Consider the following 14,379-nt stretch of genomic DNA (forward strand, 5'->3'; position numbering starts at 1 on the left):
ACACAACCCAACACCCTAAACACTAAATCAAAATCATAACCCAAACCCAATCTATCATTAAATCTTGTAAATCAAATATAAATGAAAGGTGGAGATACACATACTTGGACAATGTAGGAGGAGGAGGAGAGGAGGAGGACTGTGGCGGAGAGAATGTTAATAGCGAGTAGAGATAGTGTTAATGGCGGGAAGAAGAAGATGTACAGGACGGAGGAATAACAGATGTACAGGAAGAAGAAGATGTAGACGAAGCTTAGAAGAAACAACAACCAGGGAGGGATGCGTTAATGTGGCGAAGGAAGAGAGAAGGTGTTTGGGTTTGTTTGTAAATTTCGGATCTTGGGGACATATTATAATTTTTAAAAGATCACCAATACTTTATAATCATAATTAACCCTAATCATGTTTAATTAACCTTAATCAATAACAAGGCTATTTACTTAACACTTTCAAACTATATGGCTTTTAATTAAATTTAACTTATATCCTTTTAATAAAATGCCCCTAACAACTGCCATAGCAATTCCTTAAGTCTTTGAGGATTGAGATCCTATTAGTAATTATTTCTGGTTTCGTCTTTTTTATTTCCGGCCCATTCACTTGTTGAATTTTGAATTTGTGGAACAGCAATGCAGACAAAGGTTATTTCAATTTGGGCTGCCTCTGAATTTGATTTGTTTCGGCTTTAAACCAAACCTCAGGCCCAAGAGCGCTACTCTCTGAATAGCCCGGCCGTTTTTAAATTTGTAGAAACAGAATGTCAAACAAGAAAAGAAGATTAAAAAAAAAAAAAAACCTACAGTAGCAGAAATTTCCTATTTAGTAGTATTATACATCAATATTAAGGCTTTACCATAAAGTTTGGGTCAATCAATAAATTAATAGACATAATATACAAAAACTATAGGTTTCGTATTGTAGGTTCCAATGTATCCATAATAATAAATATCGTGTTCTATCTATATATCAATTAATGTGAAATCAATGATTATATATGAGCAATGATGGAGCCGCAATCAGAAAGGTGGCAAAACGGATGTTTTTATGAGAATGAGCATAGCTTAGTAGGGGTATTAATAAAGCTTTATAAGGAAATTGATTTGAATGGGTAAAAAACATTTTACGTGGTAACTGCTGATAATATAAATGATTGCAGAGACATGCATAAATTCACAAAAATTATCTCCTATACACGGAAATAAATTTCACAAAGAAAGGCTAAAGATGTGGGTGGTGTGGTGGTGTGTCCAATTAATGACCCACTGCCAAGTCTGTACATCTTGGTTGGAGAATTCAGAATTTATGTTAAAAGATAAGGATTACCTCACTCTCTACAGTCTCCATCATTCTCATTAATTGGGTTTGGAAGAATGTATATGAAGATTTTATTGGTTTATGATTTGTACAATAAATAAGCGCGATCTGTGGGATATGCTGATTGATGTCAGGTTGACAAATCTTCAACAACTGTCCTTTAAATAATACTGAAATAATAAGACATACAAAATGCAATTAGTCTTTGTCTATTTAATCTAATTTATTAGTTATGACATGATGTTTGTTTTTTCATTATGAATTACTGATTTGGGCAAAACACTGATTAATATTTAACAACATATATTACATATAAGGCTAACTGTGTGGTGCTAGGGTTTTTCAAGCAATCACATCATCAATCACATAATTTGATTTTAAATGCTTCTTCCCGACACAATAATTCCGTTTACGCCTCACCTTTAAAACTTCCATTCTGCTAATTGATACCAACCACAATCTATTCTCAAGTGGTCCTTGCTCTACAACTATAAGGTCCGTGATCTAACCCTACATTAATTGTAAAGCAAAAATTAATACAATATGATCCTGGCTGAAGTTGAAGTGTTTAAAATAATTAGATTGAAATACCATGTTAATGTATATCGTACTGAACAAGAACAAAGAATCCATGTTGTTTTTCACTTGTATTAATTTGGATGATGAAGTCATATAGCTTTGTTTGTTGTGTTTAGATTTGTTTTCCCAGCACAATCTGTGTCTACGAATCCTGGACAAGCCATGAGAGGGTTCTTGCGGCTTTGAGATAATGTAAATATATATATATAATATATATAGAGGTAGTAGGCTATATTCTTCTTTGGGTTTCTCATTGAATGGGGGGTAGTCATTTTCAATTTCATTAAGAGAAGAGACTGGAATTCTTTACTCATAGCTGTCACTGGCTCCATATGTTCCTCTCATTCGTCTTAATTGCATGAGCCAAATGGACGACAACAACTCATCACCATTCTACACGTATGATTTTCTTCTTTTATAACTTTCTTTTGTTTGTCGGTGTCTTCCCTAAACTTATATCATTTGAAATGACTGTATTTTAGCTCTTACACTTTGCCTAATTAATATAGAAATAAAATTAATTAATAACCAGGCAGCCGGGTAATGGAGTTTTCAGATTTCAATCAGTCAAAGCATAAGTGAGTAGGATGATGTGATGCAGGCAGACCAATCCGTCACAAATATTATAAAGTGAGAAGGGCCCAGTTCCATTTTAATAAATCTAATCATCACCCTTACAGTGACGCATTCCAAACCTACTATCTTTTTATCGGGTGATGTATAGATATCACCAATCGACGTGGTAACCTTCAACTCTTCAATTTCTAGTGTCCAATCTTCATGATTGGTTGCTACCTTAATTATTATTTTTTACAGTTCAACTTATACACCATACAAGACGAAGTGGATCTTATATAGATGACAAAGTTGTAGTTGTAATTCAGTAAACAATGTAAAAATGCCCTAACCACTCCATATTGACAAAATAATCAAAATCAGACGTAATTATAAAAACTAATGAGACAAAAAAAAAAAAAACTTTTTTCTGTGTCCACCTACTATATATATTGTGTTGTTAGATATAAACGTCCACTTCGTTGTTCATATTTTTTTTTCCAAAAATTTGGAATATGATATTTAATATTTTGGATTATAATCAAGGCCAATCCATTTCTGGGGCCCGTCCCGTTACTTCACAAACGTGCTGGTTGTTCAACTTCAATCTTGACGGCTAGGCTAGCTGCCAAGTAATTTGTGTTTTTAATCTTATAATTAATAGTAATGGGCATGTACCGCGATCAATGTTTAACCTATCGTATGATTATAGATGTGTATATCAATCGACTTGTTTAGATAGAAAAATAAAAGCATTAACTCCATCTTCCAGAATAAATCCTGAAATTCATAAATGTTTTTCAATATTCAATTAAAATCACAAGGTAATTTATCTGCCACACACACTTAATAGACAGATATGTTGATTTTACACCAAATTACACATAAACAATAACTAAAATTACCATGGATGGTTATGAAAGTGTTTATGGTGTATGATGATGTTTTTTAGCAATACTAAATAACAATTGGACAAGAGGACTTTTAAGAGTATTCGATGTTGTGAGCAAGACACTTCACTTTGTTATAGATATGATTTCTTTTGTGATCGCTAGTGAAGATTACAAATTTCGAAGTGTTCTAAGTATAATAATAAGTCAGTATTTTTCTAGTATTATCTTTTGCTATTTTTGTATAGAACAAGTGTCTAAAATCGATAATCAATCCTTTGAGAGTGAGTCTTCTATTTATACTCTATTCATCTTAAGTAATGAGTGATTTCAAAGTTGTCTTGATTTATAAAGATCTTTCTTCATTCTAATTCTGCGATTTTAATCTTATCCTTAATTAATAAAATTACGACAGTTGTAAGCACAATATCCTTCTAATTCGGTTTGAGAATTAGACAACTATTATACTTTATCTGCTTGTGCTTGGTGAATCTTGCATGTTGGGGCTAATTGGCGAGAAGTCTGTGAATCTTGATTGGTGAAGACGTCAGCATATATTTAGGCTAACAACACAAATGCTACAACTTTCGTTTTCATTTTGATGATAAAACCAATCCATTTGGCAATTTCAGCTTAGTATGCCACCACCACCAACCCAAAAAATACACACATCGACTTGTACGATGATTTATTGTGACAAAAGTACGAGAAAATAAAGTTCAGTTCCACCGCATGCAATTTTATTAAGATGACAGGTGATTGAACAATTTTTTAAAAAATAATAAAAAATAAAATAATATTTCAATGTCATACGTCAATGTTGGATCATACATGTTTTTGTTATGTTCTTTGAAAACAGTTAATTATATTGGGAATAACAAGGAGCAAAATTGAAAACAATAATGCTAGATGTACAAACAAATCTTTGTACAAATGTTTGTACAAAGATTTGTTTGTTTGTACAAAGATTTGTTTGTAAAATAACTATTTGTTCTTTGTTTTTTATCTGTTTGTATGACTCAGTTATACAACTCAGTTATAAGCATAGCATTGCACTATTTTAAAATTATACCATTTTCAATTCAACTTTTTTATATAACCTTAAGGTGACAGTTTCCGATTGGTCAGTTTGTATTTGGGAAGATAAGACTCATTGTAAACTGACCAATCGCGAGCTGTCACATTAGGATTGTATGAAAAAATTGTAAGTGTAGTGCTACTCTTTAAAATATTGCACGCAATAATAAATTATTATGTAATAATAAATCAATAATGTTTTGCTTACCACCCGTATAAATAGATAAAAATTATTCAAAATTTATATGAAATGACTATTCTAACCTTTTTTTTTTTTTTTTGTTTTTTTGGTATGTTTGTAGTTTGTACCACTCGCATAAACAGATAAAAATTATACAAAATTTATAAGAAAATGACTATACTAGCCTTCATTTTTTGTCTACAATGGCATGGCATTGCTAATAATAAATTATTAATAAATAATGTTGGTAACAACAAAATTAACGGAGTAGATACGGAGCTTAAAATGCAAACTAAGAGGAAAGGGGAAGATAAATCAGACAAGGAGCGGATATCGGGCCTCTTCTCCATCTCCTGTAAGGATAAACAATGCTTTTTCAGCTGATCTTTCGCACAAAATATAGCTTTAAACTTGATGGGTTTTGGGTCATTTGTTGGATCTTGTGTTTTTGGATAGGTTTGCCAGGGTTTGACCTTAACAGTAGCTGCAATTGCAGAAATGGCCAGAGTTATTAAGTTCGAAGAGGTAGCAAAACACAAAGAGAGGGATGATTGCTGGCTTGCAATCTTTGGAAAGGTTAATTCATCTAACTTGTTCTTATGTATCAGTCTTTTGCTTAGCTATAATTTATATTGATTTTGTGGATTGTTTATTTGTTAAAAAGAAAAAAAACAGTGTTCTGTAATTGGATTTAGATGAACTGTATTTATGATTTGATTTGATTCAATATTTGGATTATTTAGGGATTAAGATCCGTAAAAAATAATTTTGTTAATTTTCAGTCATGCCACAGCAATTTGTATCATTTGGCACAGAGCCAACAGGCCCGAGACTACTTACTGCTTTTGTAGCAGAAATTCTTGTTTGGTGGAGGTTTGTAAGTAAGAGGTATTAGATAGGTTATAATTCTTGTTTGGTGGAGGTTTGTAAGTAAGAGGTATTAGATAGGTTATAAAATTTTAAGTGGAGTAAAAAGTAGGAAAGTGGTTACATATCTTCCTTGAATGTACTGGTTTTGAGTTCTCTACATCGAAATTGAAGAGAGTTTTCTTGTTGATGCTTATACAAATGTTTGATCCTGGGTGCTTCTGTCAAATGTTTTTTAGATTTTCTATTTTCCTTTATTGTTATGACTTGCAATCAAAATTCTCGTGCTACTCATAATATTTTTTAACAAAATATTTAGTAACAAGCTTATACAATAAACTCCAGTCTTAAGAATGCTTTTCTTATTCTGGAAAGTTAACTTTTGGAGACATATTAATAAGAATTCCATATTGATTGTGAAATTACCTATGGTTGTTTGTTGAAGGGCTTCTAGTTATAATTGCTTAAATTTGCACAAATTTTTACTTTAAAACTCAAAGTATATACTTCAAAACTTTGACATCATGCACAATGACTCCAAGATTAATTCAGTAGCTTTTCAATTGCGAAGGAACTATATACCCAAATCAACAAAAGTAAAAGCTGAATGAGGAATTGCGAAGCTTGTTCTAATCTCTTTGAATGTTTTTCTTCGTTAATTTTATTATGCTTGTTAGTGGTATATCTGTAACAGTTTGAAGATACAAATTACTAAGAGGGTCTTTTGGTACCTTTAAATGATTCAAGTAATTGATAAACTAGTGTATCAACCTCAAACTGTTGTATCAGGTGTATGATGTGACTTCATTTCTTGAAGATCATCCTGGGGGTGACGAAGTCTTGCTAGCTGTTACTGGTAAGATTGTTGCATTGCCTAGGTTGTACAAACCTCACCCATTGATTACTTCGTTTCATTGCTTTCTGGTATCTTAAATTTTGCAGAGAAAGATGCAACAGAGGACTTTGAAGATGTGGGCCACAGCGATTCTGCTAAAGAAATGATGGAAAAATACTATATTGGTGACCTTGATAGCACCAGTGTTCCACCAAGAAAGAAGTACAAGCCACCTCAGCAAGTAGCGCATAGACCTGATGACTCCGGATTTGCATTGAAGATTATGCAATTCCTGGTACCACTGTTGATCTTGGGTATAGCATTTGCTTTGCGATTCTATGGCAAGAAAGAGGACTAGTTGGATCATGGTATGAAGTTGCGAAAGTTAGTCCATGTTTCTTTGATAATCTATTACTTAATAAGTATAATTGTAGAATTTCAATTGGCACTTTTTATTGGGATTGATCATAGTATGGCTGTACCTTTGATTGCTGCTAATAACAATGGCTTGGTTAATTCATTCCGGTATGGCTATCTGTTAAAATCATTTCCTTACTGGTAGAGATTTCGCTAGTCTTATATTTTACTCTTAGACAACTACAAAGAAAATATATTAAACTAAAAAGAAGAAAAAACAAGCTTCACACAGAAGCAAACATGCATGGGAACTATGTATGTATATTATTATTAATACATAATACATTGCTTTGGAATGTTAGTTATGGCTAATTAGGTACGGAGATCTCCAATGTATGAAACAATGGTCTTTTCAACTATTCCTGTATGGATGGGGTTTTATGGAATTAGCTTTCCATATAAATTCAATCACCCTTAAAAAAAAGAAAAAAAAATTAACAATAAATTAATTAAAAATCTATACCCTTAAGGAAAGAGGGTTTCAATAACAACGGAAGGGAATTTAACTCCCCCGACATCCTAAGTTTGCATTTAAAAAAATGACCCTAAAAATATTTTTGAATTTTTTTTTTTTTAATTTAGAAAAGCTCACGTGGCACACTTAGGATTCATTAAACATGTAAAATGGGTTAAATTGAAAATATTTAAACATATGTGGGTAAAATTAATTAACGAAAGTTGTTTAAATTTTGAAATTTGAAAACGAGCCCCCACCTTTCAAAATCGCTTAATTGAGCCATATACCCAAAAAAACGATCGACGAACACTATTCGTTTCTCTGCGATTTTTGGCAACTACAGTGCCTAAATTCGGCAAATTTTCAATCCTAAAGCTTTCTTGCACAAAACCATGGTTGACATTCACAAAGAGGAGGAAAACCCAATCCCACTTCGAATTCTAAACTCTGGCGACACCAACAGTTCAATAGCTGTAAAAGAAGACGCTTCGGTGGATCATCCGATGAGTGAAGGTGGTCCAGAGGCAGAGGAGACGACGGCAGCACAAGAACAAAGAGAAGAATCAGAAAACAGTTCTGAAGAGGAAGACGCCGGCGAGAATTTAGGCGAGGAGGAGGACGCCAGTGAAGAAAGGGTACGTGTTTTACTTGTTTTTTTTGAATTGGATGAGAAAATGGATTGATTTGTGCAAATTTGGGGGAGATGTAGTTGGTTTTATTGTTATGGTGGTTGTGACGTTTTGTTGAGTAGTTGGCAGACATTGGTGGAATGGCTTTGTTTGAGTTCCAGAGGATGGAGGAAAGCAAGGGAGGCTCTAGGGAGGTTGTTTCTGGGAGTTTGGTGGGTTGGGGATGGCAGGAGGTGGCAGAATAGAGGGGTTGGAAGGTTGCCCTGCATATTGGTAAGGCTGGCGCTATGCGTGGCCAGCCCTATAGGGCTTTCATTTGCAAGGCTGGCTATGTTTGTTGTGTTAGAAGTGTTAAATTGCAAGGTTTTTTAATTCATATGTTGGTGGAGTTTTAGCTTTGGTGATTATTTGGATGTGTTTTTTTTAGTTGTGGGGATAATAGTCTTAATTGTGGTGATCCTTAAATTAGTGATCTTATGAATTTGTATGCTATGAATGAATGTGTAACGATGGTGCAAGTGATCCTTAATTGTGTTTTTTAATTCATATATTTTACTTTTGTTTGTGCGTGAATGTTGTCTGTGCATGAATGTTGTTTGAGTAAGAGAAAGAGCGACATAGACGTCAGTGAACAGAGAGAAAGAACAACATAGATGAAGAGAACTGGGAAGGGAATAAAGAAACAATGAAATTTTTTGCCCTAATCTAAAGTTTTTATATGTGGCGGGTAATTACAAACCCCCCCCCCCCCCCCCCCCCCCCCCCCCCCCCCCCCCCAATTCTTAACTGTAGGAACTGGTACCAGAACCGTAAAATGTCGGCTCCAGATTCTTGGAACCAGATCCTACCCATTGACANAGAGCGACATAGACGTCAGTGAACAGAGAGAAAGGTGAACATACAGAGAGAAAGCTGGGAAGGGAATAAAGAAACAATGAATTTTTTTGCCCTAATCTAAACTTTTTATATGTGGCAGGTAAATTACAAAAACCCCCAAACTCCATAATAATATTTCATTTCAGTCCCAATTCTTAACTGTAGGAACTGGTACCAGAACCGTAAAATGTCGGCTCCAGATTCTTGGAACCAGATCCTACCCATTGACAATCGGTTCTAGGTAGGAACCAGAACCAAACCCCAGGTACCCAACAGTTCCGGTTCTGAACGGTTCTTTTGAACACCCCTAGGTATATGAATCTCTTTTTACTTACTAGAACTCAATCCAAGTCATTGTTGATTTTGTCATCAAAAGGTATAGAAGTTGGACTTACAATTTTGTAGTTTATGTGATGCTGTCTTATTTGGTTGTCTTAAATAACTGGATTGTCTTGAATTGGATCAGCTAGTGTTGTTAGGCATCAGGCTGTTGATACTTGGGTTGTGGTGCTGATGCTGAAGGTGTGTCAAATAATTTTGGAGGATGGGGAAGTGGCTAAAGAGAATGATGAAGAAGGGGGATGGAGGCTGTCGACCCAGCTTTTTTTTTTTCGGTGTATATAAGAGATTTATTTGTTGTACATAATGTTGTCATTGAATGTAATTGACGCATTTCAGATTAATACAAAAGCTATTAAGTATTGCTCTCCCTCTTTTGAGTTTGAGTTTATTTAGTATTCTTGTTACATGGCATTGATGTGTTGATGCAATAAGGTTGTCAAATTCAGGAGAAAAGCTAGAAAAAATAGGTATTGTCATGATCGCTTAAGCGATATATAAGCGACTGCATATATCACTTAAGCGACAAAGGGTTTTCCATAAAGGATCGCTTAAGCGAGACAATAAATCTCTTAAGCGATCATGGATCTGAATAGATGTTTATACTGTTATGGACTTGATCGCTTAAGCGATTTTGTATCGCTTAAGTGACCAAGGGTAAAAGCAAAAAATTGCTAAAGCATTAACATAAATCGCTTAAGCGATCGTGCACCTGTGTAGATCTTGATTCTGCCTCGGACTTGGTCGCTCGACCAAGGGTAAAAGCGATAAGCGATACCATTAATTGCTTAAGCGATCATGCATCTAGGCAGATCTTGATTCTGCCTCGGAATTAGTCGCATAATCCCTTAAGCAAGACCATAAATCGCTTACGCGATCTTGCATCTAGGCAGATCTTGATTCTGTCCAGACTTAATAGCTTAAGCGATCCATAATCGCTTAAGCAACCAAGGGTAAAAGCGAAGAATCGCTTACGCAAAACCATAAATCGCTTACGCAAAACCATAAATCGCTTACACCAGCGTGCATCTGGGTAGATCTTGATTCTGCCTGGGACTTAATCGCTTAAGCAATTTTGTCTCACCTAAGCGACCAAGGGTAAAAGCAAAGCATAGCTTAAGCGATACTTTAAATTACTTAAGCGATCGTGCATCTGAGCAGATCTTGATTCTGCCTAGGACTTAATCGCTTACACAATTATGGATCACTTAAGCGACCAAGGGTAAAAGTGAAGCATCGCTTAAGTGATCTTAAGTCTTGCTTGTATGTGATCGCTTAAGCAACAGTACCAGATCGCTTAAGCGACTAAGGTTAACTAGGGCATCCGAACCATAGTCGTGCACGGTGAACTCTTGAGCATTAATAAGATAGGCAAGCAGTGCATTTAGTAGTTCCATACGTTCTAGCAATAATTTTTCAACTGACGAAACAAGGGTTGGGGTAAAATTATCTGACTCTGTGCAACGCTCGTGGAACCACCGTGACAATGTCCTTTGGATTGCATAAAAAATAGCAACTATTGAAAACTCTATTTCTATTAACAACTTCGAATTTATGGATTTGGCTATGTTCATGGTCATGACATCAAACCTTCTTCCTGGAAAGTAAGATCTACTCCATCACTCGAAACCAACATCATGCTCAAGATACTTAGTAATTCTATCATCCTTGATTCGGATTTGCTGGAAGTGCTCCTCGAACTCATCAACTCGATAAGTTTTTGCTGCCATGTAGTATGTCTAGAGGAGGCCAGCACACTTAAACTTTTGTTTTATGTTCTCACTAAGGTGCCTCACACAGAATCTATGATGTGCTTGAGGGTAAATAGTGTTAATTCCCTTCTTTATAGAGTTATGCCTATCAGATATTATGCACAACTCATCACTGTCAGGCACTATCGTACGTAATTGTTAAAAAAATCAAGTCCACGACTTGTCATTCTCAGAGTCAATCACACACCATGCAACGGGATATGTGTGATTCTCGTTGTCCTGTGCAGTGGCCACTAACAATGTACCTCCATACTTTCCAGTGAAAAAGCATCCATCAACAGCCAACACCTTTCTCATGTTTACAAAACCCCTTATAGTAGAACCGTAAGAACAAAAAAATATTTAAACATCATATTCTTGTCCCACTTCAAAGCCGTCTTGCTATCTTGGTTTGTCAACTCAAGCATATAGCGGTACGCTTCTAATACTGCGTACTCATGCTCCGGCGTGCCCCTCACAAAATCTTGTGCATGTTGTCTCCCTTTCAAGCATTTCCAGTAACTAACAGCACATCCCAACTCTGTGTGCACAAGTCTCTGAATGTCTTTAGGAAATGGACATTTCCCTTCAACAAATTGACTTTTGACAAATTGTCCAATAACATCAGTGGAGGCTTGTCGATGCTCACTTCAATATGTCCCAAACCACATGTGTGCTCACGGGTAGACCTGGCAAAACGGGTGGGTGAGCCGGGTACAGTCCGGGTCAAACGGGTACGGGTCCTTATACGGGTCAAGATATACGGGTCCAAAATGTTGGACCCATGCCCTACCCTATACGGGTACAGGTGGACCTGTATTTTCTCTCTCCAGATTTTAGTTTTTATTTAACCCCAAATAATTTTCAATTATGACAGTTACACCCCCAAATTTCCTACAGTTTTAATTTTTTACATTTACACCCCCTAAATCAACTACTCTAAATTCAATTCAATTTAGAATATAAACCAATAGGAATCAAAATAAACAAATAACACATAAACAAACAAACAATAACATATAATACAAAACTACAAAAACCAACCAAAATAAACAAATACAAAATCACTAATACACAATTACACATAACATAAACAAACAAAATAAGTCAATAAACTATAAATACCAACTAAAATAAACAAATACATAATCCAATATTAAACAAAAAAACATTCTTAAGACAGCAAATGTTCATCCTACAGTGGACGTGATAGAGTTTCTTGATTCCACAGTCTCGAGATTAGTTAATGGCACATCAAGATCATCATCCGAATCATCATTCACCTCATCATCTACAAAACAATGATCAACTACAAATATTAATAAATGTAAATAATAAAATATATGAAATATTATATTAACATGTTACCTTCAAACTCATATCCATATAGCCAACGTAGTAAAATTAAATATTAAACATAAGCAATTCCAATTCCAATTCCGTTTATGTTTCATTTTAATTAGTAGAATAAAATAAAATTAAGCCAGCTTAATAGCAATTTGTAACTGACCAATAACTTCCAATACTGTCAAGTCTGTATTAATCACTGTAAATGAAGACCAATTAAGTTGATCGTGTTGCAAAAAGTTAATCTAAACCTTTGATAACATCTACTGGGTAAATGAATTAAGACCAATTAAGTTGATCATGCTCTTCTTCAATTGACTGGAAATGCAGAAGGTTTGCCCGTTCCAGTTACAAATTTCCTATTAGTACTTAAGAGTTTCTATAGTTAAATTTTCATTTGGGATTTTGTGGATGAAAAAGGGAAAGCTTAAGGCAAAGCATTGAAGCAGAGGAAACTAAAAGATTAAAGGATTTCAAGAAGGCGCTTCAAATTAAGAACAGCTATGCACAGAGATTCTATGGACAAGATAAACTAAAGAAGAATATTGAATTCTTATTATTGCATTAAGAAAAAGAGAACAATATATATAAGAAAGGATTAAATTTCATTTAACACTGGAAATTATGTATAAACAATCCATGGAATGTAGATTTAGAACAACACTCACCCTTTCGAAATCAAACAGACAAGAACCTGCTCTTTATTGATCTTTCATTCTAAGGGGAGATAAACCCACGTTATTGGCCATGATTTCACCATCGAAAAGAAACCATTTTGTTTGTATCAATTGAAAAATGTTTTTGGATCATTGAAAGGGAAACACAAACTTAAAATTTATGTATATAATTTAATGTGTTCAAGATGCTTTTGTCTAGTTTATGTGATGAGTTTAGTAGTATTGGTGAACAGACTTTGAGCACAATCAAATAACATATTATACATACTGCATACATGATACATCAATACATCATACATCCCTCGCTCAGGATTTAGATTACACATGTTGATACCTATTTCTATTCAATGCAAAGATCTACACAAAGGTGAATAACACTCTGTATGAATGCTGCACAGGGAAATTTGGACCAAGCCTCACTCACAATGTCTAGCCCAAAAGAGTTGTACATGTTTTGCAACAAATTAACTCAATTCCGATTAACTCTGCGAAACTGAAATTTTAGTACCTCTGTATCAAGATTAGGGATCTGTGAAGAAGGTAATTCCGATTCTGCCTTGCCAAAAGAGATTATCCTTCCACACTTCACAGTATCTTTTACTTGGAAGTCTGTCTTTATATCAGTGTAATAATCTGCAAAGAGGAAACCCATCAACCAGGGGAACCCAACACAAACACACTCAACCCAAACAACTCTACAAATCTACGTATAAGGAAAGCTCAACCAGACAACAATATAAGTGTAAACAATGTTAATCTCACAAACAAAAATTAAAATACAAAATATTAACCATTCAAACAAAAAAGAAAACACAAAATCTGTCAAAAAAACAAAAACAAACACACAATATTAGGGGTTAAGGACTCATTACCAGCCGACGAGTAACGAACTGACTATTAATCGAAGATGGAGACACCAAGATAGGGAGTTGATTCAGTTGAACTTCAGACGAAGAAAAATGATGAGAGATTGAGATGTGACCGCGATAAAGTTGCTGAGAATCTGAGAGTGAGAGATCAGAGATGAGATGAGAGTGAGAGATCAGAGATGAGATGAGACTGAGAGAGTGAGAGGCATGAGTGCGTGACTGCTTTGTGAATGGCTGAATGGCGAATGCGTGAAAAAATTAGGGATTCAAAAAAATTCATTACTGCAAATACAGGTGCCCGCGGGTTCACCCGTATAAACCGTGTGTTTTTGGGTCGGGTCGGGTACGGGTCTAAAAAAAGGGTTTAATAAATTGGACTCATATCCTATATTTTTTACCCGGGTACGGTCCAACTCGCGCGTCCAGACCCATTTTACCAGGTCTACTCATGGGTATATGTGCTAAGAATAAATTTTTCAGACTCCGTCAACCTTCTACAATAAACCCACCACTTGCACTTTCAGTCACAACATGCAACCGTCACAATCGATGAATTAGACTTTTTGATGATGAACTCAAAATTACCTCTCACGACAACAAGTTTTAGCTTCCTCACCACTTCCTCTTTGTTGTCAAATAAATACCCTATGCGTAACTCCGATCCATCCGTAAAAACATGAGCTGATTCACTACTACCTGCAATTGCCCCTTCTGAACCT

General features: G+C 35.0%; 1 protein-coding gene across 2 annotated transcripts; it reads left to right on the forward strand.

The window, feature by feature from the left end:
• The first annotated feature begins 4,832 nt into the window (after nucleotides 1–4,832).
• Nucleotides 4,833–6,842, forward strand: LOC116108984 (cytochrome b5-like). Of its 2 annotated transcripts, none has more exons than XM_031395222.1 (4): nucleotides 4,833–4,951; nucleotides 5,053–5,172; nucleotides 6,253–6,319; nucleotides 6,406–6,842. In XM_031395222.1, exons 2-4 carry the CDS (start codon nucleotides 5,095–5,097, stop codon nucleotides 6,654–6,656), a joined length of 396 nt encoding a protein of 131 aa, XP_031251082.1. In that variant the 5' UTR covers nucleotides 4,833–4,951; nucleotides 5,053–5,094; the 3' UTR covers nucleotides 6,657–6,842. The 2 variants fall into 2 exon arrangements, with proteins under 2 accessions (XP_031251082.1, XP_031251083.1); XM_031395223.1 differs by having other exon boundaries at nucleotides 4,854–4,951; nucleotides 5,093–5,172.
• Nucleotides 6,843–14,379: the final 7,537 nt, after the last annotated feature.

The sequence above is a fragment of the Pistacia vera genome, unplaced genomic scaffold (genome assembly GCF_008641045.1).
Source record: "Pistacia vera cultivar Batoury unplaced genomic scaffold, PisVer_v2 Contig570, whole genome shotgun sequence".
NCBI lineage: Eukaryota > Viridiplantae > Streptophyta > Magnoliopsida > Sapindales > Anacardiaceae > Pistacia > Pistacia vera.

Excerpts from the sequence above, each read along its gene's own strand:
- LOC116108984 (XM_031395222.1), top strand. The coding sequence starts at position 5,095 with ATGGCCAGAGTTATTAAGTTCGAAGAGGTAGCAAAACACAAAGAGAGG. Across the intron at positions 5,173-6,252 it reads GGCTTGCAATCTTTGGAAAG|GTGTATGATGTGACTTCATT; the intron begins GTTAATTCATCT and ends CTGTTGTATCAG. Across the intron at positions 6,320-6,405 it reads AGTCTTGCTAGCTGTTACTG|AGAAAGATGCAACAGAGGAC; the intron begins GTAAGATTGTTG and ends TAAATTTTGCAG.